At 42.3% G+C, this 26,733-nt stretch overlaps 3 protein-coding genes across 4 annotated transcripts; 2 read left to right on the forward strand and 1 right to left on the reverse strand.

Moving 5' to 3' along the window:
* The first annotated feature begins 136 nt into the window (after positions 1-136).
* Positions 137-2,080, forward strand: mrpl10 (mitochondrial ribosomal protein L10). The gene is made up of 5 exons (XM_088284020.1): positions 137-208; positions 933-1,105; positions 1,300-1,461; positions 1,549-1,693; positions 1,772-2,080. The coding sequence occupies exons 1-5, from the start codon at positions 169-171 to the stop codon at positions 1,981-1,983; spliced, it is 732 nt and encodes a 243-aa protein (XP_088140146.1). The 5' UTR covers positions 137-168; the 3' UTR covers positions 1,984-2,080.
* Positions 2,081-5,562: 3,482 nt separating this feature from the next.
* osbpl7 (oxysterol binding protein-like 7) lies at positions 5,563-14,536 on the forward strand. 2 transcript variants are annotated; one of them, XM_088284017.1, is made up of 20 exons: positions 5,563-5,852; positions 5,926-6,069; positions 6,180-6,233; positions 6,903-7,016; positions 7,138-7,411; positions 7,533-7,651; positions 7,720-7,809; positions 8,019-8,042; positions 8,264-8,417; positions 8,569-8,826; positions 8,947-9,093; positions 9,163-9,299; positions 9,382-9,519; positions 9,599-9,662; positions 9,737-9,815; positions 9,889-10,033; positions 10,381-10,531; positions 10,631-10,757; positions 13,547-13,669; positions 13,762-14,536. In XM_088284017.1, the coding sequence occupies exons 1-20, from the start codon at positions 5,694-5,696 to the stop codon at positions 13,868-13,870; spliced, it is 2,610 nt and encodes an 869-aa protein (XP_088140143.1). In that variant the 5' UTR covers positions 5,563-5,693; the 3' UTR covers positions 13,871-14,536. The 2 variants fall into 2 exon arrangements, with proteins under 2 accessions (XP_088140143.1, XP_088140144.1); XM_088284018.1 differs by lacking the exon at positions 8,019-8,042 and having other exon boundaries at positions 5,569-5,852.
* On the reverse strand, positions 14,433-25,953 carry tbx21 (T-box transcription factor 21). Its single transcript, XM_088284019.1, has 6 exons — positions 25,329-25,953; positions 19,451-19,605; positions 19,254-19,375; positions 18,232-18,390; positions 18,079-18,140; positions 14,433-17,115 (listed from the first exon to the last, which is right to left on the reverse strand). Exons 1-6 carry the CDS (start codon positions 25,883-25,885, stop codon positions 16,350-16,352), a joined length of 1,821 nt encoding a protein of 606 aa, XP_088140145.1. The 5' UTR covers positions 25,886-25,953; the 3' UTR covers positions 14,433-16,349.
* Positions 25,954-26,733: the final 780 nt, after the last annotated feature.

The following is a 26,733-nucleotide window of genomic DNA, read 5'->3' on the forward strand; positions in this document are numbered from 1 at the left end:
AGCTGAATAAAAAATATTATACACACGTATTGTCTTTGTTTTAATAGTTATTCGTCGTGGTACGCTCCTAATATGTTTCATATGTTAGTTACAAAATAATAATCGATTTGCCACCAAGCTCCTGAACATAGCTTTACGTCACTTCCGGAATACGATTTCCGAGTAGATATGGCAGCGACCTTGTGTGGAAAATTATTACCTAAAAAAGGTAATGCAGCGAAACGTTGTCTTTTATTACATATAAAATACATGTTGGCAGTTTTTCCAATATTTGTGTTGATCTTAACGGAGTTACTTCGAAGATGCTGCAATCCAATGAGCGTTTATTTAGCCTATTGTGCTACTACTGTGTAAATAAGATTCTCCAAATGTGGCTGTGTTCGTATTAATTCACTAATTTATTACTTCCGTATCACTAGATGTGTTTAAATATAGTGGACTATAGTGTATTGTTTATTAGTCGATAAATGAAAAATTAATTTTCGAATACTACACGTGCGCCCGTTGATTACGTCGTTGCTGTCGCTTAATAAAAACGCAGCATATCTTCTGTGTGAAATAATACAACACAATACAACTTTATTTATACAGCGCAATGAACCAATACATTCTAAATCAATGTAAATAAGACTATATTTATATTTACAAGTTAAAGACAATAAATAATGTTTGACGATGAGTCAATTTAGTAAAAAACGTCCACCCATGTTGTGTTCTGTTGTGTTGCTATACTTTTATTTAAATTATCTTCCTGCCACACTCATATGCCATTGCTGCGATACATCATGGGAAATATATGCATTTTTCCTCTATGCATTTATTTATACACATTTTCTCTTAGTCCACACACAATGAAACTTTTTTTGTAAACGGCAAATAAACGCCAAAGAAAAAGAAGCTATGAGGCCGCCATGTGACTGTCTTCTTTCCAGGATGGCTCCCCTTGACTCAGAGCATTCGACACGGCTCCAAAGCTGTCACCCGCCACAGGAAACCAATGCACTTCTTAAAACAGAAGCTGATTGCTGTGACAGAGTACATCCCCCCGAAGCCGGCTGCTCCCCCGGGCGCATACCCACATGAACCAGCTGTGGTCCAGGAACAGGTAACAAAAGTCATTTGATAGACATGTCCTGAGACAGCAAATGCAAATCTTGCAAATTTGATTAAAAATTAGTGATGGAAAATAAATCTGTTTTAATTTTAAGGACAAATTTACTAGCCTGAGATGTCCCTAATATTGTTGTGTCCAGAAGACATGTCAACAAAAGTTTTTTTTTTTTTTTTTTTGCTCTGGAGAGTTCCTTTACGAGGCTCCTGAAGCGAGACCTGGAAGGGGTCTTCCGAGATTGCAAGATGGTTGCTGTGGCGCAGAACAATGGCTCCACCTCTGATAACATGTTGATGCTCAAGAACAGGTTCCACAAGCACGGCATTAAGGTCAAGTTCTTCCCCAACCAGGTAAACAAATAGAACAACCAGGAAGTGTGAACTCAACTCGAGTTTGTTTGAAACCCTGACGTAACGTCAGCACATGCTTGTGTGCAGATAATGCGTTCCTTCCTCCACGAGAGCAACTACAGCAGCATGGCTCCTTTGTTCGTCGGGCCCACCGTGCTGTTTGTCAGCAAAGAGCCCAAGGTGAAGGAAATGCTGTCCACGCTGCGGGCCAGCCCGCAGATGATTCTACTAGGTACCTTCTATTTTTTTTTTTTTAGTCACATGCTTTAGAATGCAGTTTACTAACACTCTGAAACTGTCGATTTTACAGCAGCGTGCATCGACAACACGCTGTTGAGCGCGCAAGGTGTGGCGAGCTACGCCAAGCTGCCGTCGCTCACGGTGGTCCAGGGCGAGCTGGTGAGCGGCCTGAGCGTGCTGGTGTGGCAAACCAGCACCTTGCTGCAGCGACATCCCGCCCACTTGACGGCGCTGCTGCAGCAGTACGTGGCACAGGACGCCCAAGCGGAGAAAACCACGTGAGATGAGGAACGTTCAAATGCGCATGCTGGACTGCTGACTTGATTTCACGAAGACTTCATTATTTTTATTTACATTAAAGATGTTTTGCGACTATAAATGGATCAAATTGTTCATTTTTATTTTCACTTTATTATGTACTAGGACGGTGTGACATTTATTTCCCACAAAGATCAGATTTTTGATATTTTTTTTTCTTTGCTTATAAAAAGAGTGAAATGACATAATGTGTCCTTTTGAGATTTGCTTTATTTCTCTAAATACGAAACATGAAATTGCATCAATTTCCACCGAATAATTTTTTTTCTTTGCAGATAAAATGCAAATACTTGCTTCCGCATGGGGGGGTAAAAGTCAACATTTATTACAAACTGGTCCCTTGAAGCAGTATAATACAGAAAAAAATGGATTGCACTTGGAGACGGTTCTCATAAAATGCAGTCATTCTTCGCAGGAGATAAAGACTATGCGTGTGAGTATTAGCGTGAGTGTTTCTGTTCGCTTTAAGATGAATGGATTTACCTGAAATGAAGCTATGCGTTTGTTTGAAATACGAAGTACCGTACTTCTTTGTTTAATTTATTTTGACAGTTTACGTACTTCAACTGGGAGTGGCATTAAACAGACGCCTCTTTTTGAAGATCACTATTTGCTCAGATGATGCTTTTTGTGAAGTGCGTTTTGCGTTTTCTTTTGCAAATCAAACCAAAAAAAATGCACAAATGATGACTATAAATTACAGTTTTGAAAAATAAGGTATTCAGTATTCCAAATTCTGCTTTTCCTTAACAAAAGCGAACCTCACAACAATAAAGACAACTGACTTGCAATGACACCGTTTGGCCTGTAGGTGGTGTGGTCTAACAAGTGCACACTTGGCGACAGCTCCCGGCCTTCTAATCCTTAGATTAGCGGCCGTTAATCTGAAGGTGCACAAGAGCTACGAGGGTGGAGTATCCCCCCCTACCGCCGACCCCTCCCCACCTGCTCCCCCGCAGGCCTGCCCGCTTTAAATCCCACTAATGCGGATCACGTCCAGGACGTCCTGGTGCGCGCATCCTCGTGAGCGCGCATCCTGTATGGCCAAGTGATTGATGTGCGCGTGGACGTGGATGACAAGCGCACAGGATTTGAAGATTGTGGTCCTGCTGTCGTGGACCCTCCGGAGGATCAAGAAGGCCGGACCATGACCCGTTCAAGTGACATCCAGGTAGGAGTCATGCATTGCTTGTGTTCTGATGGTATGAACTGAATCCAAATCTAAAAACAAAGTGTTTTCCAAGTGCGCACTATGATCAGATTACTGCAATGATTGATTTAATAAATCAGAATTTTGAAACATTATGTTGAACTCAATAAAGAAAAGGTGTCGGGTCTTGCGACCCACTTCGTTCTTTAATCCGGCCCACCAAGAGTCCTGCAATAATTGTTGCATTTGTTTAACTGTTTTTTTCCCTCTTGAACTTGTATATTCATTTTTTTTAAAAAAAAGTATTTTCTTTTTAATATGATGGTCTTAAAAGACTAATTTAAATTGGATACATTTGAAATTTAACTATTTGATAAATATGGCAACAATAAGAGTTAACACACTAAAATAATTTTTTTTCATCCAAATCATTTTTTGGAGTCGTTTTCACTCTTTGAATTGGGGTTCATTGCAAGGTTCTTTAAACTTTTTTTTAAATTAATTTATTTTTATTATTTTTTTATTATATTATTTTATTTTTGGGTTGTGCAAAGACAATTTTCACCAAAGCAAAACTTAAAATATTGTGTTAAATGACCAACTCAATATTTGATATTTGATATATATATTTTTTTGTTTTACTTTTAAACATTATATAACACATAATTGTGAAAATACATTTTATTTGACTAAAATGGCCGTTTGATTTTTGGCAAATAATGAAATAAAATTATCAGCACTTTTCTTTGATGCGCCAGTTGTGTATATGTCTATTATTTTATACAAATAAAATCTTTTTTTTCCAACTAATTCTGAGAAATGAGCTAAATTAGTTAAATGGACTAATTTGTTTATAAGTCATCTACAAATATACGTTTTTACAATTGAGCAAAATCTGTCAAATTATTGTCATGAACTTGCCATCTAAAATAAACCGTACATTTTCTTGGCAAACGCAAAATGAAAAGCATGACATAACTACTTCTGACTCAGACCATAAAAGAACTTTGCGGTATTACTTGCGCGAAACGCCCTTAAACTTGCTGTGCTCAAGTCAGTTGACGGTGCGTTTGCGGCGAGGGGGTGCGGTGTCATCTTAAAGGCTTTAGATGAAATCCTCTCCGCGGACATCACGCCAGTCGGCCCGAGCGCTCCGAGTGGAGGTTATCTGGCAAATATTTGTGGGGTGTACACAAGCGAGATGGTGCTGAGATATCCTCGTATCGCAAGCGACCGCACGCTGACAAGAAAGCGCTGACATCCTCAAAAGTGCAACGGGAAACGCTTTGGCCCGCCATCTTTGGTTGAGATGAAGAACTGTCGCTCGTTTGAAGGACTTAGGAAAGTGGATTTATAAAAAAAAAAAAAATTTCACTTCAATTTCTGGTTTTAAATGATTGATGAGTTGACGTACTGTTTTTCTCAGCTGGTGCAAAAATCTCACAGCACATCCCCTCCAGCTTGTTCGGGCTTTTCTTTTTTTCTTTTTTTGCACATACCTCTGGTCAAAAGCTTCTGACATGTTGATAGGTCCTTAACGACACCAACTTGGCACATTTTCTGAAATAATTGACAAACTACTGTTCTCTTTGAATAGACAAACAAAAAAATAATAATGTTTTGTAAAAAAAAAATGTAATAAAATAATGACCACAGCATTCCTCAACCAAAAACAATCTTCCTGACAAATAAATTCCAATTAACCTTTAAAATCGACGATTGCCCAAGCCTTGTTAAAAGTAAAAAAAAAAAAAAGTCTCGTAGAGATTTGTGTGTGAGCGAGCTTGCCAACAAATCCTCTCATCCCGTTTCCTCCTCCTGCGAGGTCACTTCCGCTCATCTCGCTTATGTAACCCAAGATTCAAAAGTATTGGGACACCTGAAGCGTGTGCTCTTCTTGTCGGCTGATTTGGGCGGTCAGAGGTCACTGAGAAAAGGAACTCCACCCAAATTTATTTTTCTATATTTTGATTAATTTCTAACCACAAAATGATCAAGTGTGTGTGCGTGTGTGTGATGCAATTTCACTAACGTAATTGCTCCCAAAATATTATTTCGGACAAATAACATTTTTGTTCATCTATCTATGGCAGCAATAGTTTTTCATTTAGTTTTTTTATTAGTTTTTTTTTTTTGGGGGGGGGGGGTGGTGTGCCGTGAGATCTTTCCATTTGCACTGCAGCATGTAGTTACTCGTGTTGCTAAAAAGGTCTGCTTGAAAAACCAATTAGGACAAAGTTCGTAATCCTCCCGGCAGCCGCGCTGGGAAACGCCGGGACGTGCTGGTGCCGCTAATAGCGCCACGTGTCCCGTCGTCTCTGGACCGGATGCCTCACACAAAGCAAGACGCAACCGGATCATATTTGAGCCTTCTCTTCCTGACACACACTTGCAGCCTACAACGGGGCACTCTACAGGAGTCCAAAACGCTGGCTGTCAAGTCACGTATACATTAATTAATAATTAATTAATTCACTTCTCATGTCAATACTTTTATGGCTCCTGTAGGCGGTCGGCGTGGTACATGGCATCCGATGGTAACAGCTCCAAAATGACTTCCTATGGCTCGGCCCTCAATCGCAGCCAGTCGCTGGCGAGCGGCCTGGAGAAGTCGTCGCCCACGTGGACCAAAGCGCCTCACTCTCGGAGCAGCAGCACGCTGTCGTCTCGGCACTCGCGTCAGGTGAGCGCCGTTGGAAAAAAACGGCCAGGGGCCTTCTGTCAAGACGGTGGTCCAAATAAGTTGTTCCTTTCAGCTGATCAAAGACTGGGAAGTGTTGGACGACGTCCAAGTCGAAGCAAACGCGGCGGGGGAACATCCTCAGGAGTTGAGCACGCCGGGCGTCTGTGAAGGTTATCTTCTCAAGAGGAGGAAGTGGCCGCTTAAAGGCTGGCACAAGGTGACCAAAACGACATCCTGCTTTTTATGACCGATCCTGAAATTGCTCATCAAACTTTTCACTTCCAATATTTATTCTCTTCCGTCTCTTTTTTTTTCCGTTCCGTACAGCGTTACTTTGTACTGGAGGGCGGGATCTTGAGATACTGTAAAAATCAACAAGATGTAAGTGCCTACCATGAAAAGACAAACACGTCATGCTAACTCATTTTGGGAACGCGACTTGCCAAATGCTAATGCCGTATGCTATGCTAACTCACTATGCTAACACGTACCGCTTAAACATGTCATCATGCTACTATTACGTATTAACATATAATGTAAAAACGTAATGCTAACATGTAATAGGCTGCAAACACATACTCCGAATATGTATAATTACGTAAGACATCTTTCTGCTAACATGTCTGTAAATTAACAGTGCTAACATGTGAGGCTAACCCAGCCTTCTAAAACATCCCAAATTTGCTTCCCACTAGCATCATTTGAACACACTATGCTAGCATGTCATTTCAAGAAATAATGCTAACACGCGATAGTAACTAACACATGCCACATTAACACATCTTTAAACATACTAATAACGTCTGTAGACAGAAAAAAAATGCTAAAATGTCACTACTTTTGACTACACTTTAATAGGTAAGAATCCTGCTATTGCCATTTGAACACATTTCGAAGTACTACATCAAATGCTAACCCGTTATGCTAACACATGACTACTTTTATCTCTGTAAGTTTACACAATGCTAACAATGCGACTTACCTTGGTTATAAGTCTCCAGTTGTGATTTGAAAAGAATGCCATCGTATGCTAACCCAACATGCTAACAGGTGTCCATTGGAAGAGTGCAGGGCTCTCTGGACATTAGCAGTGCCGTCATGTCCATTAACAAAAAGTCCAACCGGATCGACTTGGACGCCGGGGACATCCTGTATCACATGAAGGTGAATGTCACATTTTTTTGTACTTGGGGAATAATAAATCTAGTTATCTGTACTTTAAAGATATATCAAGTGTGTCTTTGATGTTGGCAAGAAACGCAAAATGTTTCCCGTGCGACTGAAGGCAAAGAGCCACGAGCTCTTCTACATTTGGGTGACCAAGCTACAGGCACATCGCTCATACAAGAAGAGCGAGTTGGCGACGGCGGCGGTGGCGGCGGCAGCGGCGGGACACGGCGTCATCCACAACAACGGACACCTCCTGACGCTCACGCCCGACGCCGGCCTCCTTGGCGGCCAGCCAAAGTGTTTCCCGCAGACGTCCGCCAAGGCGGCTGTCAACAGCAAAGTGTCGGCGTGGCTGCAGCAAAGTCCTGCTCCTGACACCTGTGCTCAAGGTGAACGTCTGCGTCGCCATGACGACCATGTCCTTCGAGTTCTGTTCAACATGGAGCTGCCTCGCCTTACTTGGAGAAGCCACATGCCTCTTCACAAATCTCATCCGGCATCTACTTCCAGAACTGAACCGTTGCAATTTGGACCTCTCTGAACTGACCCGGCTGATCCAGAGGCTGCAGCTGCTGGAGGCGGGCCAGACGTTTACGAACGGGGAACTGCAGCGGATCATCAGCACGCAGGTGGTACCTTTGGTGTTCGCTTTTTTTTTTTAAAAGCTCATGATCATGTGATTTATGTTTTAATGCAGAATCTTTCTCTGGAGAAGCCAAAGAAGCAAAAACCCGCAAGAGTGTGGGGTCACTCTCGCACCCTGTCCAGAGTGGAAGCGCTGGGAATGGTGAGAAGTCAAAAGTATTTGAAAGCAGCTACGAATCGGTCACTTACTTGCCCATGAATCAGAAATGTTTTTTTTTTTAAATTTTTAATTCATTATTTTTTTCATTGATTCAACTTGTTGTCGATAAATGATTATTGGGTCGTGTACATAAATGTAGTGTAAAATCTGTAGTTGGGCAGGATAAAAAAAAATCTTTCCATTCCAAAAAGCCTGTTCGCAGGATGACAAAATCGGTGAGTGCTGAGTGGGCAGTTCCTGAGCTGTGCGTCGTTTTGTGTCGACCAATGAACATCAGTCGTTGTCTAGCTCTGCCCCCTTCTAGCGACCCAAGGCTGCCAAAAAGTGGTTATCTCGAAAATATACTGTGGTGCTGCAGACTAGTGTCCTTGGATGTTTTTTTTCTTTTTTGCACGATTTGGTAGAGTTGAGCGTCTGTCGCTCTTTTTTTATTCAGTTGTCCTCCGGCCCTCTGAGCGGCTCCTCCCACTTGGGCGCCTCCGTTCCGTCCATCCCGGACTACGTCTACTCCCAGCTGGCCCCCCATGATGCCGCCTCGACCGCAGAGGGCAAAAAGATCCAGCAGGACATCTGTGCCGTGTCGTTGCGAGGTCGTGCACACGCACACACAGAAAAAAAAGAATGACTTTAACTTACTTCAAATTTGGGTTCGGCTTCGTGTTCACTAAACTTGTTAACGTTACAGCGATGGTGAGCGTAAGAGTCGATTATTATCGATGTGTTCATTTTTCTTCTCTTCAGTCCTGGCTTCGCTTCAAACGGTCCATCACGCATTGTGCCAAGAGAAGCAGAAGTTGCAAGAAGTCTGGGAAAACGACGACGTCCCCCGCTCGCCCACCGAAGAGGCGGCAGCGGGGAGGCCACCCTCGGTGGCCGATTCCACGGCGGAGTATTTCGACGCCAGCGATGACTTCCTCCTTGGGAGTTCCTCCGACGTGTCGGATGAGTCGGGACTAAGCGATGCAAGCACGTCCAACTCGGAGCCGGAGGAAGGACATTGTGAGTCGACGGCTAATTTGCGATATTTAGTCGTAACTGCTGGGCTAATAATAATATTTAATGAATTTAAATAATATGAAATAATGCTGGATGTCACGTTGCACTTCCTGTTCTGGCCAGTATCCGCCACCCGAAAGTACCGCGCCAGCATTTCCAGGAGTCCTCACAGCGTGGCTCCGAAGAGCAGCGGCCGGCGAACGTCGCTTGCCGCGCCGTGTCCGGACAACAGTCACGTGGGCCTCATGGCCATCCTCTACAACAACATCGGTACGCGGCAACACACTGAAAAGTGACGCCGGCCGTGATCGATGACCTTTGACCTTGATTGCGGTGCAGGCAAAGACCTGGCTCGCGTGTCCATGCCGGCCGCTCTCAACGAGCCCGTCAATCTGCTCCAGCGACTGTGCGAGGAGCTGGAGTATAGCCAGCTGCTCGACACCGCCAGCGCCACCGCAGACCCTTACCAGAGGATGGTACGCACACACACACACACACGCACACACATCAGAGGGTGTTGCTTGAGCGTGTCTGACTATTTTGCGTTCTCTCCGTCAGGTCTACATCGCCGCCTTCGCCATCTCGGGCTACTCCACCGCCACCTTCCGAAACCGCTACAAGCCCTTCAACCCCGTCTTGGGGGAGACCTACGAGTGCGTGCGGGACGACCGCGGCTTTCGCTTCATCAGCGAGCAGGTCCACCGCGAAAAAGAAAAGTTGATTAAAACGGATCTCAATGATTGAATTTTATTTATTTTTTTTTTTAATGAATCAGGTGTGCCATCATCCGCCCATCTCCGCCTGCCACGCAGAATCAGAGAACTTCTCCTTCTGGCAAGGTGACACTTGACGATCATAGAATCGGAAGCAAAAGCGGTGCAAGGCGCTCAGCTCAGATTTGTTCCAAAAATAGACCAGAGGTGGAAGAACAAGTTTTGGGGCAAGTCGCTGGAGATCGTGCCGACGGGGATGGTGAACGTCACCATTGCCAGGTAAGCGAGGCTCCGCGGAACCGCCACGCGGGTTTGGTAGGTTGACGAGCCATTTGTGTGGTGTCTCGCTCAGGTATGGAGATCACTACGAGTGGAACAAAGTGGTGACGTGCATCCACAACGTGCTGAGTCAGCAGCGCTACCTGGAACATTACGGCGAGGTGACCATCCGCAACTTGAAGAGCAACGCATGTACCTGCAAGATCACGTTTGTCAAGGTGAGCCGCAGCCAAAATAAATGAGTCACGCACGCACGCGCACACACACAAGTGGCCGTGACGTTTATATGTCGGTTCATCCGCTGGCAAGGAATATGACTCAAATTTGCTGTCCTCTGTTTCGCATCCCGCATGACTTGTCTCTATTTCTATCATCAGCTGAAGATGGAAAAAAAATAACAAAACATTTTGTCAAAATTGACAGGAGTTTGTCAGTTTTTAATAGTGTGAGCTTTTGCTTTTTGTTCTTTGCAAGTGTTCTCATTTTGTAAATCTAAACTTAACAAAATCATAAATACCTGTCAAAGTATTTGTGCAAAAATCCAATTTTCCTCCATTCCTCACAGTCTCGCTATTGGGGCTCCGAGGCCAACAAGAACGAGGTCCAGGGTACCGTGCTGGACCAGAGCGGCAGCGTCATCCACCGCTTTGGAGGTCTGTGGCACGAGGGAATCTTCTGCGACACCTTGCCTACCCCCAAATGTGTCTGGAAGCCAAGTGAGGGTTTTTCTTGTTTTTGTTTTATTTTCAAGCATTTTCCACTGCATCCCTTTTTTTTCCCACTTGCTCACCTGAGAGGCTCATCTCGTCCCGTAGATCCTCAACCCAAAAACCACCTGATCTACTACGGCTTCTCCGCCTTTGCCATGGAGCTCAACCAGCTCACCGCCGACCTCAAACCTCTGCTGCCCCCTACTGACAGTCGCCTGCGCCCCGACCAGAGGTCAGAGAATTTTCATTCTGTTACAAATAATGTTGTTACTTTCAAAGTTACTTTAGAAATTACACAAGTACTGAGTAATTTATTGTTTTGTTATCTTCAATCCAAGGCTGAAAATTAAATAGAAAAAAAATATCAAATACAAATATGGAAATGTATAGAGTGCACAACAGTACAACAGGAAGTTGCAAACACACAAGCAGGAATTTAGAAGCACAAATAGGAAGTTATGGAGACCAACAGGAAGTGAGAAACAACAAACAGGAAGTGAGAAACAACAAACAGGAAGTAAGAAACAACAAACAGGAAGTGAGAAACAACAAACAGGAAGTGAGAAACAACAAACAGGAAGTGAGAAACAACAAACAGGAAGTGAGAAACAACAAACAAGAAGTGAGAAACAACAAACAGGAAGTGAGAAACAACAAACAGGAAGTGAGAAACAACAAACAGGAAGTGAGAAACAACAAACAGGAAGTGAGAAACAACAAACAGGAAGTGAGAAACAACAAACAGGAAGTGAGAAACAACAAACAGGAAGTGAGAAACAACAAACAGGAAGTAAGAAACAACAAACAGGAAGTAAGAAACAACAAACAGGAAGTGAGAAACAACAAACAAGAAGTGAGAAACAACAAACAGGAAGTGAGAAACAACAAACAAGAAGTGAGAAACAACAAACAGGAAGTGAGAAACAACAAACAGGAAGTGAGAAACAACAAACAGGAAGTGAGAAACAACAAACAGGAAGTGAGAAAACAACAAACAGGAAGTGAGAAACAACAAACAGGAAGTGAGAAACAACAAACAGGAAGTGAGAAACAACAAACAGGAAGTAAGAAACAACAAACAGGAAGTAAGAAACAACAAACAGGAAGTGAGAAACAACAAACAAGAAGTGAGAAACAACAAACAGGAAGTGAGAAACAACAAACAAGAAGTGAGAAACAACAAACAGGAAGTGAGAAACAACAAACAGGAAGTGAGAAACAACAAACAGGAAGTGAGAAAACAACAAACAGGAAGTGAGAAACAACAAACAGGAAGTGAGAAACAACAAACAGGAAGTGAGAAACAACAAACAGGAAGTAAGAAACAACAAACAGGAAGTAAGAAACAACAAACAGGAAGTGAGAAACAACAAACAAGAAGTGAGAAACAACAAACAGGAAGTGAGAAACAACAAACAAGAAGTGAGAAACAACAAACAGGAAGTGAGAAACAACAAACAGGAAGTGAGAAACAACAAACAGGAAGTGAGAAACAACAAACAGGAAGTGAGAAACAACAAACAGGAAGTGAGAAACAACAAACAGGAAGTGAGAAAACAACAAACAGGAAGTGAGAAACAACAAACAGGAAGTGAGAAACAACAAACAGGAAGTAAGAAACAACAAACAGGAAGTGAGAAACAACAAACAGGAAGTGAGAAACAACAAACAGGAAGTACGAAACAACAAACAGGAAGTGAGAAACAACAAACAGGAAGTAAGAAACAACAAACAGGAAGTGAGAAACAACAAACAGGAAGTGAGAAACAACAAACAGGAAGTACGAAACAACAAACAGGAAGTGAGAAACAACAAACAAGAAGTGAGAAACAACAAACAGGAAGTGAGAAAACAACAAACAGGAAGTGAGAAACAACAAACAGGAAGTACGAAACAACAAACAGGAAGTGAGAAACAACAAACAGGAAGTAAGAAACAACAAACAGGAAGTGAGAAACAACAAACAGGAAGTAAGAAACAACAAACAGGAAGTGAGAAACAACAAACAGGAAGTGAGAAACAACAAACAGGAAGTACGAAACAACAAACAGGAAGTGAGAAACAACAAACAAGAAGTGAGAAACAACAAACAGGAAGTGAGAAACAACAAACAGGAAGTAAGAAACAACAAACAGGAAGTAAGAAACAACAAACAGGAAGTGAGAAACAACAAACAAGAAGTGAGAAACAACAAACAGGAAGTGAGAAACAACAAACAAGAAGTGAGAAACAACAAACAGGAAGTGAGAAACAACAAACAGGAAGTGAGAAACAACAAACAGGAAGTGAGAAAACAACAAACAGGAAGTGAGAAACAACAAACAGGAAGTGAGAAACAACAAACAGGAAGTGAGAAACAACAAACAGGAAGTAAGAAACAACAAACAGGAAGTAAGAAACAACAAACAGGAAGTGAGAAACAACAAACAAGAAGTGAGAAACAACAAACAGGAAGTGAGAAACAACAAACAAGAAGTGAGAAACAACAAACAGGAAGTGAGAAACAACAAACAGGAAGTGAGAAACAACAAACAGGAAGTGAGAAACAACAAACAGGAAGTGAGAAACAACAAACAGGAAGTGAGAAACAACAAACAGGAAGTGAGAAAACAACAAACAGGAAGTGAGAAACAACAAACAGGAAGTGAGAAACAACAAACAGGAAGTAAGAAACAACAAACAGGAAGTGAGAAACAACAAACAGGAAGTGAGAAACAACAAACAGGAAGTACGAAACAACAAACAGGAAGTGAGAAACAACAAACAGGAAGTAAGAAACAACAAACAGGAAGTGAGAAACAACAAACAGGAAGTGAGAAACAACAAACAGGAAGTACGAAACAACAAACAGGAAGTGAGAAACAACAAACAAGAAGTGAGAAACAACAAACAGGACGTTACAAACACCAAACAAAAATGACAAACACAAATAGGACGTTTTTAACACAGGCAGGAAGCAGCAAAGCCGCCGAACGGGAAGTGGCAACTTTGTTGACGAACCGCTCGTTGTTTCGTGAGCAGGATGCTGGAGGAGGGCCGAGTGGAAGAGACGGACAGGAAGAAAGATGAGATCGAGGAGCTGCAGAGGGAGAGGCGGAAGGAGCTCGGCAAGGAAGGGGAGGAGCATGTCCCGGCGTTCTTCAAGTCAGTTCACCTTCCTCAAATAGACACGCGGACATTAATTTTTCTTAACACAATATACAGTCAACATATTTTTGTGTGTGTTGTCCTTTCAGAAAAGCCAAAGACTCTTGCGGCCGCGACGTGTGGTTGACAAACGGGACTTACTGGAAACTCCGAGAGGATCCCGGCTTTGCAAAGCTCCCGTGTATCACGCTGTGGTGATGTTAGTGGCGCATCAAAAAAAATAAATAAATAAATGAAAATATAGCACAGGTGATGCGCTGCGGAGCTCAGCGCTGATGTGCCGAGCTGCTCATCAGCTGATCGGCCGTGACTGGATCATGGCAGCCCATCATTTAGTCAACTTTTATTAAAAAAAAAAAAAAAAAAGAGATCACTGCCATCTTTGCAAACCAAATATTGAACTGTTTTAGAAATGTACACTTTTTCAAGGGAAATCTTGAAATGGACTTTTGAATTTAATTTTTTGTATGCAGCTTCTACAAGGTTTGCTCTGACCAACCAATAAGAGGACGGAAGAGTGATGATGTCATAAGTGCCAGCGAGCTGGTCCGTGTGTGAACATATTTGAAATCTGTTTGGTTCAGGAAGCAGCCCGATTGCTAATTGAATTCTGAAGGCCCTGAGCGGATTTGATTGACATGGCAACACAGATGCTGAAACATGATTGGACGAAAAAACAAAAACAAGAGAAAGTATGCGACAGACTTATTAAGACACAAGAGAAGTGTGTGTGTGTGTGTGGAAAAAAGTGCACACTATGCCTCTTTTAAAGCTTTATTTGAATAGAAAATAGAGAAAAAGAAAACAACAACAGTACAATAATGAAGAATTGTGCCACCTTGAATAAATAACACTTGTCCCGTTTTGAACTCTCACTTTATAAATTGCAACTGACGAGAGGATTATTGCTCATTTCATCTTTCAGGTATGCACAGCAGTTCCATTTCTGATTTAAAAAAAAAAAAATAATAATAATAATTTGAGGGACGCCGCCGTGACCTCGGAGTGTGCATGCAAACATGAAACTTCACTCTTTTTCATGTTTACGGACAATTTTGAGTCTTCGATGACGCTAACGAGATTCGAACCTTCAACCCCGCGACGAGCGAATCATTTGTCCTCCATGCTACATGAACAAAAATAAAAATTCTCCTCTTCTCTGGATGGAAATAGTTTGAGAACCTCCGTTGTAAGGCAAGCAGGGCCGGAGCTAAGATATTTTTAGAAATACTGAGGCTCCACCCCCCCCAAGACCTCCTTGAGCATAAAACCTTTAAAAACAAAAAACACTCTTAAATAATCCCAAGATGACATGAGTGATGTTGAAAATGCTCAATTGTGACTCAGCGCGGCCAACCTTTGCAACTCCCTCCGTCATCTGCGGTTGCAAACGCGTTCCCAAACGCAGACATGGCCCCCGAAAGACCCCCGTCACCCCGGGGCTGAGGGGCCGCGTGGTGTCTGTGTGGTCACTTTCCACTTCCTGTTTACAGCGAGCGGTGACAACTGACAGGTGTGTGAGTGACCTACTTTCTTTGGAGTATAGAAGAAGAAGGGACCGCAACCTGCAACACTCGTCTTTCCCACTGACTTCAAACGCACCATGAGCGATGGCAATAACCCCTCTGACCCCTCGCCATCCTGTTACTACGGTAACTGTCGCCAACCATCGATTCACCTCTATGTTCTGTCAGCTCCTCCAAATGTTGGGATTTATTTATTTGGGGGGGGGGGGGATTTTTCACACTTTAAATGTCCAGAATGTCCACGGTCTCGTTACAATTTAAAAAAAATGCAAGACAAAGAAAAAAAATTAACAACATTGTCAAATTATCAATTGGTAAAACTTTTTGGCTTGGTAATATGATGAGAACCTAACAGCCAAATTCAAAAGTCAAATGTTGGAATCAAAAACATTTATTTTAATTTTGCAGAAAATTAAAAATCACTTCCGTGAACAAATATGTTTAATTGTAAAGAGACTTTCTGGGCACCTTTTATTGATTCGTTTCCTACCTGAGCTTTGAGCCAATTAAAAGTGCTGATCCGATTGTCATGTATCATCTCATAAATCACTGCACGGATAAAGTTGAACAAAAGGTGCAATGTTACAGGAATAAAGTCACTTTTTTTTTTAGAACAAAAAGCGGATTTTTCAGGGGGGTGAGGGGGGAATATAGTCTTTTATTTATTTTTTTTTTTACTATAAAGCCGTCTTCTCCAGAATGAAATACGAGAATAAAGTTGTATATTTTAATTTCACTCAAGTAAAAATGACTTTCTTTCCCTTGTTAAACTGTAATTACGGCTTGATTTTAGGGGGCACACCTTATTTTATTTTTTTTTAAATTTTATTTATTTCTTTTTTTTAGCATTTTGAGGAGGTCCTTTAAGTGCACACTGAACCCCAAAAGTCCTGGTGACGCTTGGCGTCCTGAAATATTGAAAGCACAAAAAGAAGTTACCGCCTCCTTGGGGGTGGCTTGGAAAACCATTTTGAGCATCGATACCATCGCCTTAATATCCATCTTACAAGTACACACTTTCTACTAGTGCGTCAAAGTTATTCAACAAGTGCTCCGAATCGTCTTACTAGTGAGGACAAAGAGTAGACTAGTACATAGACCTTAAGATGCAAATGAAGCGAGGCGGGGGCGGTGGTCCCAAAAGTTGTGGCTCAGTGGGCGTAATAGCCGAAGTAGTTGGCGTCCTTGTCGCACAGCTGTGCCCCGTGATTGGGCGGCGGCGAGTTCTCAGTGCTGGACGTGTAAGGTGACACCCTCCTCTTCTTGACGTCACCCGCACCGCCCTCAAACGGGGGAGAGTCCACCGAGTCGGGTGACTTCACCGAGGACGGCTCCAGCCAGTGTCGCTCGCCCCCTGACCCGTCTTTGCCCTTGTCGTCCAGGGGGAGGGGCTCCAGCGGAGTGGCGTGTAGGGGGGCGGCGTGCAGCCTGGCGTTACCGGGCGACGCGGGCGACGAGGACAGCGGGCGGAACCAAGCCAGGCTCGGGGCCGGCTTACTGGCCAGGTACTGAGGCGGGGCCCGGGAGGCGGTCCACGGCGCTGTGGTGGACACGCTGCTGGAGGCGAACGGGTGCTCGGGGTAGTAGCTGAGAGCCGGGTGCGGGGGGGTCTGCAGGGGGAAGGGCTTGTAGAGGGCGTTGCCGGAGAAGTCGCCCTCAAAGGATGACGCAAAGTCCAGCCGGTTGGGGGCGACGGCCTGCTGGGACGGCAGGTACCAGTGCGGCCCCGGACTGGAAGGGGCGTCCTTGTGCTGCTGGCCGCCCACCGCCGCTTCTCGGCCGTAAAAGCGGCTCTGAGGGAGGGGGCTGATGTACGGCTCTGACAAGTAGCCCGCGGTGTAGCAGCCCCCAGGGAGGAGTGGCTGGCTCTCCGTGGGGGAGGGAGTGAGGCGCTCGGGGTCGGGTGGTGCGTACAAACTAGGCGGACAACACGGGGAGAGGTTAGTTCCTGCCCAAAAACCTCAAACATCAATTATCTCCACAAAGGACACACACATATACATATATATTGCTGCTGCTTCACTTAAATTTATTAATAATACTTTTAAAAACTTCATTGTTGGTTAAATTGACTTCTTTGACTAATTGACATTTTTTTTTTATTTACTAATTTTATTTCAATCAAATTACACTATATTATAATATACAACATATGTACTATGTAGTATAATCTTTTTTTAATTACCTTTGTATTTTCTACACAGGGGGGTAGTTTTACGCCAAATATATATAAATAAAATGATTCCATTATCAAAATGGACATTGTCACTACAATTTAATTGGAAAAAAAATTAAGAATTCTTACATGACTATGCATCGTCAAATCTTTGTTGTGTTATCTTGTTTCCAACAAGTGTTGTCTGTTTGACCACAATGAAAACAAGAATCTTATCTCGTATTTCATCTTTTTTTTTTTCTTCTTCTTTTTTTTGTGCTTATCCTGTCTAAGCAGACGCACCGGTTGCTCGCTTTCTCGCACACAATCACAAAACAGACTTTGTATGGGTGGCATTAATTCGTAAAAATACAGTAGAATAATATTAAAAAGTCCACACGCCCTGGAAAGAAATGTCAGGAAAAGCCTACTAGAATACCTGAACTTTATTTCAGGTTGAAATGGTGGCAGTTGTGTGCTGATTCATTTTAAATAGGTTTTAATATGATTTGTTCATTCTGTACACCCCACATGCCAATTTATAGAGGGTGTGCACACTTATGCAAGCACATTTTTTCAATTGTTCAATTGTTTTTCTTCACCTTGCAAATGAAAGAAAATGGAAAAAAAATCAATGATATTTGTATGTATCACAAAAATCTGGCATTTGAACAGGGGTGTGTAGATTTTTTCTAGTTACTGTAAACAAGTTTTATTGTACTCACGTGTCGTAACTGTCACGGAAACCTTTGGCAAAGGGGTTATGGTCTATTTTTAACTGTGTGATCTGTAAGGCGGTGAGACAATGAGAAAAAGAAAATGTTCAATCAATTTTGAACTTCATGCTGCTTCATCTGACAGGCGAAAATTTGACTCACGTCAGCGTTCTGGTAGGCGGTGACGGCGATGAACTGCGTCTCGGGAAAGACGAAGGTTTGCGCTTTGGACGCGTGGAAGGCGTCCTCGCTGCCGTCGTCCTTCACCTCCACCACGTGCAGACGCGGCTGGTACTTGTGCAGCGACTGCAGCACGATCATCTGCGTACACGTCAGTCAAGAACAAGAAAATAATACATAAAAGAATAAATAAATTTAAAAAAAAAATATATATATATATATATATATACAAAAAAACATTGCTCCAATTTTAAAATAAAGAAATTAAATTAATTCTAATTCCAACATTACATCCATTTTACTGACAGCCTATGAATTAAAAAAGTATGAAAATAAATGACTGTGAATAAATGAATCAATTTTAGATACCTCTTACAACTTGCAAAAATGACAAACTGTTCATAAAAATTAATTCATTAAAATCTAAAGTCACAAATTCATCAATATCCCATTGTGCTTTGAAAATTTAATTAATCAATTTCCCAAAACACTTTTCTTGAAATAATGCACCAATATATTTTTACATGTTGGCCTAATTTTTTAAAAAATTGAAATAAAAAAAAAAAAAAAATTAACTTTCCATACTGCTATTTGAATGACACTAAAAATAAAAATAGTGATGGGCGAATACTGATATCAGATATTGGTATAAGGTTGAAACTGGTCTTATTTTAAGGTATCGGGTCCTTATGGAGGTTGGTGATACCAGCCATCGATACATAAAGCAAAAAACAAACAAACAAAAAAAAACAATAATAATCTGAGATCGAGTAAATAATATACTTTAACCATTTGACAAATTGGTGAATCATTTGCCTCAAATGGAAAAAAAAAAAAAAAGAAATTTAAAACTATAAATAACATGCAACTGCGGTGTGGGCAAATATTAAATAGTGAAAACTCATTCTGGGATCGGTTTGAAAATTTTTTTTATCAAACATCACTAATCAATCTCCAAATTAAAACTGAAACTACAAATAGAAGATCTCGCGCATGGTTTGTACCTGTGCCACATTGTTACTTCCACCCTTGTTGTTGGTGAGCTTGAGTTTACTGAAGGACACTTCCTGCCTCATCCAGTGGGCGCCCGTGTTGGGAGAGTCGGGGTGCACGTACGTCCGGTTTCCTGCGCCAATCACCACAGGACTCAGTCCAACTCTAAAATAGCCGTACTTGGTGGCAAGTGTGGTTACGACCGTACCTGGCATGTTGCCCTCCGCTTTGCCGCACTGCACCCATTTGCCACCTTGGTAGCGCCAGTGGTGCTGGTCGGCCAGAACCACGTCCACGTACACGTTGTAATGCGCCGATGGATCCAGGGAATTGATGTTGAAGCTCAGAAACGGGAACATCCTCCTGGCAAAACAAAACCCATTCATATTTGGGAGGGGCCCATTTTAGCTCCGCCCTTTCACTTTGGTACCAGCCAATCAGATCCCCTCTCAGCCCACCTGCGCTTCATGGTCTTTTCCTTGTTGATTACTTCACTTTCCGGTTTGCGTCAAATCGGGTTTCTTTTTCATCAATCGCGTTTTGGAATTGTCTATTTTGTTTAGGTTTTACTTTGTTTGGATTGGAATCAAAGTTCTTTTGTTGTCTTGATGCTGCTCCATTTGAGTAAGTCCAACAAAATGCTTCTTCTTTGATTGTTTTGAATTATCACAGAAACCAAAAAAAAATACTAAGACTGAGTCATGAAACATTTCTAAAACTAGTCCTTTCATGAATGTGGCCGAAGCTATAGGCTTACTTAGCTTAGCAGAAAAGCTAACGAGGCTAATACAGCTTGCTAGCACAACATATTGAATGCTACATGCTAAGCTAACTTTAATGACAGATCGTGAACCAAAATCAAGTGTAGGCAAACTTTTGTGCTCAAGGGCTGCATCTACATCTGGGCAAGCTTGTATCATCTATACATAGTAAAAAAAACAAAAAACGATTTTTTTTTCAAGAACAATTTGATCTTTGATCACTTTCTGATGTTTGTGAGAGACCATTTTATGCATCTCACCGAACTATATCATGTAGATATTTAAGCATTATCCTTTTTAACAACTGTTCACTGCACTTAAAGTATTTGCAAATCACAACCAGATTGTTAGCATTTCAAGGCTAAACGGTAATCGCTTAAAATAAACAACAAGCGATGCTCGTCGTGCTGGTGTGACTCTCCTGCATGTTGACAGCGCTGCTTAGCTTAATGTGAAATGTGCTTATGCAAATGAATGTAATTGTTCCCTCGGGCGCTTTGGCGGCGTCAAAACAAGTGAGGTGTGTAAAGGCGGGAAAGCGTTTGTCGCCCGTTGCCCAGGCACCTGAGGGGCGGCCATTTTACAGTCGTGTTGTTTTAATTTCTTTGTCGTTAAATAACCAATTACACTGGAGTTGAGACTGTGCTCTTCATAAATCAGATTAGATACTAAGGCGGCCATTTTGTTTCAATCCAGCAATACAAATACAGTAAACACGGTATATGTAATGTAACTCAAAGAATTTTGGCTTAGTTTATAATGGCTGTAATTCCACTGCTGACCAGTAGATGGGACTACACTCTGTTTGAGAAGAAAAGAGTTGTCGTTCAAACTCAGACTATTTTTTGCTGATTAGATGAAGTTTCAGTCCTTTTTTATCCTGCTTTTTACGCCGACAGTAAGCAAACTAATGTTCCTTCTACAATATATAATTCTTTAGGCATGATTCTTTTAATGCATATTGTGTGAGGATACATTTCTTAGTAATAAAGGATATGAAAACAGGCCTATAGCGAGTATTAAAATTGTGTATTTCTATATCACTTACTCATTTTGCCACTTTGGGTCACAAATAAAACAGCGATCCCTACTGGAGCGTCTTGGAATGCCATCCTTCGGGAATCAAATCGGGGAATCTTCCGCCCAACCGACGCTTGATATAAACGCCAACCGACGGTTCGTCAGTCAGCGCGGACGCTCACGAGTCCTCGGAAGTGCGGCGAAGACATCGGGGAAACGCGGCGGAAGTACGCCGCTGACATTTAGGAATAATCCGACTGGTACAGCAGAGGGCGGAATGTACATGAGAGGAAGTGGATGTCGGGCGAGGGTGGCGGGGGGACTCTTCCGCGTCGGCGCACCCGCTGATGCGTGTGGACAGGAGCTCAGGTCGGCTTCTTGTCACCGCGTACGCTCGCCTGATCGTCTGTGACCGCGACGTGCCAGTCTGCAGCTGCCGCCACCCGCCTACACGGAACGCTATTTATAGTCCAGGGGTTCGCAAACCTTTTGGGTCCAGGGACCCCTTAAAGGTGAGGCATCTTTACAAGGGCCCCTTCATCTTTCTAAATGTCAGAGAAATTTCAGTGGACCCCAGTTATTCGGGGGGGATAGGCACCGGTCCGGCGGAAAATCAAAAATAGGAAAATAGCCGTGTGCGCTAATGCCTCCTCCATTGTGGGTTTCGGGTTTGTTGTTGTTATTTATTTTTTTATTTTGTAATTTTGGAACTCAATTTCTTTTGTCTACAGTTTATTTTAGGTGTAATTTGACTGCCGGCCACTAGATGGCAGTAAACTAGCGACATCCGAAGCTTGAGTAGACGGGTAATTTCAATTTGCACGGAAATGCTGTCTAATAGGAAAATGTAGTGCTTTGACGCCATCTTTGTGAGTGGAGTGAGCTTCTCTGTCTGGTACAAAACTTATGCTTTGGCGTCATGTTGTGGCATCATAGTGCTTTAGAACTAAGTTGACATGCGAGGAGGAGTGTCCCTGTCTGATACAAAAGTAGTGTTTTGCCGCCACCCTATTGTCGCTTTTAATGGGGCTCAATCTAATGTAAGAAAGAACAATTGTTTGGTATTTTCTTGTGGCAGTACGTGTGTGGAGATTTATTGAATTTAAAAAGGATGTTATAGTTTCTAGTCGACATTTCTTTTTTGGTCCCCTGTTGCGAAAATAATGCATAATAAACATCAAACAGGATTGGGGGCCGTCAATATGGGCGAGGGGGAGACTTGTTGACTTGAGAACTCGCTTGCTTTGCTGCCCAACGAGGGGCTCGCTCATTTGCTCGCTCGCCGTTTCTGTGAAGACGAAGCGTGAACAGGAAGTGACTGTCACAACTCGGCATGGTCGCAATTCTGCTTTTTTTTTTTTTGTGGCGGGGAAGAAGATGCAGAAGGAGACTTCCTAATATTCAAATGAAATATTTTCATGATGACTGACTTGTTGATTGTCATCAGGGCTGACTTAAATTAGAAAAGGCGCCCACTTGAGTTTCCTCACTTTGAATGTGAAACTCCTGTGGGAAGACACCTTAAAAAAAAAAAAAAATCTTTTTTCTTCAACTTTTCTTCGAAGGGTATCAAACTTCCAGTATTTTCATCACGGGCCTTATCGCACTTGCGGTTTTCCCCTCAGCGGGCCGTTATGATAAGAAAAATAAAAAAGTTTTATTTTGTAAATTAGTTCCTCCAGTTTGGTCATTTTGAAGTTGAATGCAGAAATGAAATAAAAAAAAAAAATTGTGGTTCTCCTCCAACACTTTTCCAAGACGGCTGTGTCCTTGAAGCCCGGCCACACCTCCCGCAAAATTATCCCAAAAAGTCACGTTCAGAAAATAAGTTGGACAGCATCTTAACGGAAGTGCATGTTTTTTTCCTAATCCCATTTTTTGTTTTCAGGCATTCTCGAGGAAGCTGTTTGAAACTGAAGATGATGAAAATAATCAATCAAATTTGCCCGCCCGTGTTTCTCAGTTTGCCACTCGTTGGCAAGCCCCCCCCCCCCAGTTTGGCGTTCTGCTCACCATGCGTACCACCACCCCCGTTCTCCGTTCCAGCACTTTTCGTCTCCATTTTCATGTAAGTATTTCTATTTGCTTTTTGATGGTTTTCTTTGACTCTGCTGTCCGCAACGTTGCAAATTAGTCGGTTCTCCGTTGCCTTAACAGGATCGATAAATACTCAAATGCAGCATTTTTGGGAGGTTTAGAAATGAGCACTAAGATGAAGAAAGAAAATCAACCAAAAATCAATCTCCTGCAAAATGACTCAAATGGAGTTCGTCCACTCTTGTTGTCAGTGGCTCAAAAAATGTTTCATTTATGTTTTGAACACATTTGGGGGGGGGGGGGGGATGCATTCATGCATAATTAAAAATGTAAAATTAATTATTAAAAAAAAATTATTTCCAAGATCCCTGTGAATTTGCAGTTTAATTTATTTATTTATTCATATTCTTGATTTTTTTTTTTTCGGACAAACTTTTGCTCCACACTTCAGACCATTTATAGATAATCAAATTGATGATTTAGAATGTGCTCCCTTAAATGTTCTACTTGTGTTGTGCCCCTAAAAATTCAGGTTAGGGTCCATTGTGCTCCTAGCAAAAAAAAAAACAGCAATTAACATAGAATAAGTAAAACATTTTTTGGGGGGTGTCCTGAAAATTGTTAGTTTTAGAGAGAAGTAAATTTCACCCAATCTGGGAAATATGTGAACTATTTTGAAAAATAATAAAATTGCATTGAACCGCCCCCGCCTTCAATATTGCGATTTAATATTTGATTTTGTTTGGACCAAATTGCATTCTACTACATTGACATATTTTTTAAAAAAGTCATTTACAATTATTGACACATTAACGGCATAGAAAGAACAAATTTGAAGACGTCATGATGGCATGCAGAAGTGCTTCGCTTTTTACTGTCGGCCAAGAACGTTCCGGTTCTTCTGCACGATCGGACGGCTCGTGGTGGACTCCCGAATGATTTTTCATTTTCGGGACTTGTGTGCAAATCTCGCCGAGGAGCTGCGAAGCCTCAAAGAAGCTTCAAAGGTGTTTCACCTTGTGAAGGGCTGTGAACTTTCACCGTCTCTGGAGGTTTGTTCAACTCTTCCCCTCCACAAGTCTGAATCAGTCGCTGCCATCCTCTCAGATGACTCAAGTGAGTCAAAGGCAAAAAAAAAAAAAAAATATGAAAAGTTCCCTTAAAAAAAACAACACTTTTTGTGTCTGAGAAATATTTTTGTTGTCTTTTTTTTTTTCTTCTGCACACTTTTTGTGCGTCGTCATATTTAATTTGTACTCGTACAGGGAGTGGGGGAAAATTTATTTTGAGTTGATATTAGCGTGAGAAAATACGAATAACGCCTTTAAAAAAAGGGACTTGCCTTGTGGAAAATGTTGGCACGCTCAAAAACATCTGGGAAACAAATGTTTTTCAATTATTGATGTTAAATGTCACAATTATGATATTCAAACGAGACTTGAATTGAAAGTTGAAATCTTCACGATGACCTTCATTTTGAATATTGTCAAATGTGTCGAAATATCATCATCAGCATCATTATTATTATGATATCGTATCAAACACGGACGCGACTCATTTTTGTCACCTTTACAATTTCAATGTGATGAAAAATACCAAACATTTCTACTCTGCAATATTGTGCGTCACACTATCATCTTTTCGAGTATAACAATTATCTTTTTAACCGCTGAACACTTTTTGCATTGGATAATACATTTGAGACAAAATTATGAGTCCACTGTAAATTAAAATGCACTTTAAAGGTCTCAGTATCAACTTGATCTCGTGAAAATATTTTTTTCCCTAGTTACTCTCTTCTTGAATATTATGATGATTATGGCCAAATAATTCTGTCAAACACGCATGTGGGCCTCAGCCACATTAATTATGATAATTAGGATTTCCAACAAATAAGAACTAAAATATTTGACATGTCTTTATTTCTAAAATTAAAATTTGAAACACTGAAGCAAATTAATACTATTCTACACATACCATTTTTGAATATGATGATTGTGGATATGAAATATTTCTCAACACAATTTATAATAATTAGCATTTAAAACATGAATATTACGATTATGAGGAAAAATATCCAATATTTCTGCACCACTTTGGATATAGAGGCATCTCATTTTATGATAATTATCTTGAATATGACGATGATGATGATGACAGGAGCACAAAACTTATCAATGAAGACAACTTTATCAAATGTTAATTGCGCCTGGAAAAGTTTTCCGACTGCTGATTTCGAAAAAATTTTTGCGATGCGAACTTGCTCACCTGCCGTGCTTGGTGATGATCATCTCGGTGTGGAACTTGTGAAACTTGGCCCACAGCGGGTAGTTGTTGAGCAGCGCTTGCGTCTTGCCGCAAAGCTGCAAGCCGGGCAGCGGGTACAAGGCGGCCCGCTGGTACCCCACCGCCGCCCCGAAGCTGTCCGGCGGCGACGGGAATCCGTCCCCGTAGCCCGTCCGGGCGGCGCTCCTCTGCGGCGACCCGGCCCCGGCCCCGGCCCCGGCCCCGGCCCCGGCCCCGGCCCCGGCGCCCGCGTACGCGCACCCGCCGAGCGTCTGCGCGTAAAAGCGCGCCGGCTGCGCGGTCCCGAAGCCGCCGAGCGCCTGCTCCGAGTGGTACTGCAGCGCCAGGGCGTCCTGGCCGCCCGCGAGGGAGTCCGCGTAGTAGAAGCGCGCGTCCTGGATGCCCATCTTGAGCTCGGCCGGGTCCTTGGCCCCGCCGCGGTGCAGGTGTCCGTTCACCTCGGGGCTCTTTGCCAGGCTGTGCGCCTCGGTGGCGCCGGTCAACATGCTGAGGTAGAGGTTGCCACCCGTGCCGCCCATTTGCAGCCCCCACTAAAGTCATAAGGCTCGCGTCCGCATCCAAACGCTTCCACGGGGGCGGGGGGGGTTCCGCCTGCCAACGCCGACTGCTGGACTCTCTCACAGACTTAGCGACCGACTTATTTACTGACTGACTGACTGGCTGCACTCGCTCGTGCAAACTCAAGTGTGTGCATTTAGTGCGCGTCCTTATTGCGGAGGTGTGTCCCCCCCCCCACCATACCCGTGTGCTGCACGTGCACGCGCGTCACACGAGGTCATCAGTTGTGTCAATGCTGAGAAGTGAAGTGTGTTCGTCACATTCCTCGATAAAATGAGCAAACGAAAAAGATGTTTTATATGTTGAATTTAGAACGTGATAATATTCCGTTCATTCGAGGCACAAAATTATTTTGGGAGACAAATCACAAATTACACTGCAGCTCAACATATTTTTTTGAGTCAGTGATACAAGTAAACTTTTCTCAATTTTATTTTTTTTTAAAGCTGATTCTGAATCTACCAAGCACATAACATTTCATATTTTCATAATAATAATAAAAAAACTATATATATATATATATATATATATATATATTCAGCAACAAGTGGATTTTTTGTTATAAGTGATAACATATAGTAAAATCTGTTTTGCGCAAGCTGTCAAACTTCAAAAAAAAAAAAAGAAAAATTCTCCAAAAACTGATGTTTGCCGAAACGTCAGCGTTCACCAACAGAAACTCTTTCCTTTAGTCATTCATTTGTGTTTCGCTTCTCCCCCTCATCTCATCTTCTTTGCTCATGTTTTCATTCAGCTGTGCCTTTCCATTGCTCAGCATCCCCCAAAACCTCCACTCGTGCACCCCCCC

Source organism: Idiotropiscis lumnitzeri, chromosome 20, assembly GCF_059441095.1.
Source record: "Idiotropiscis lumnitzeri isolate Australia: NSW breed Sydney's pygmy pipehorse chromosome 20, RoL_Ilum_1.0, whole genome shotgun sequence".
Classification (NCBI taxonomy): Eukaryota; Metazoa; Chordata; class Actinopteri; order Syngnathiformes; family Syngnathidae; genus Idiotropiscis; species Idiotropiscis lumnitzeri.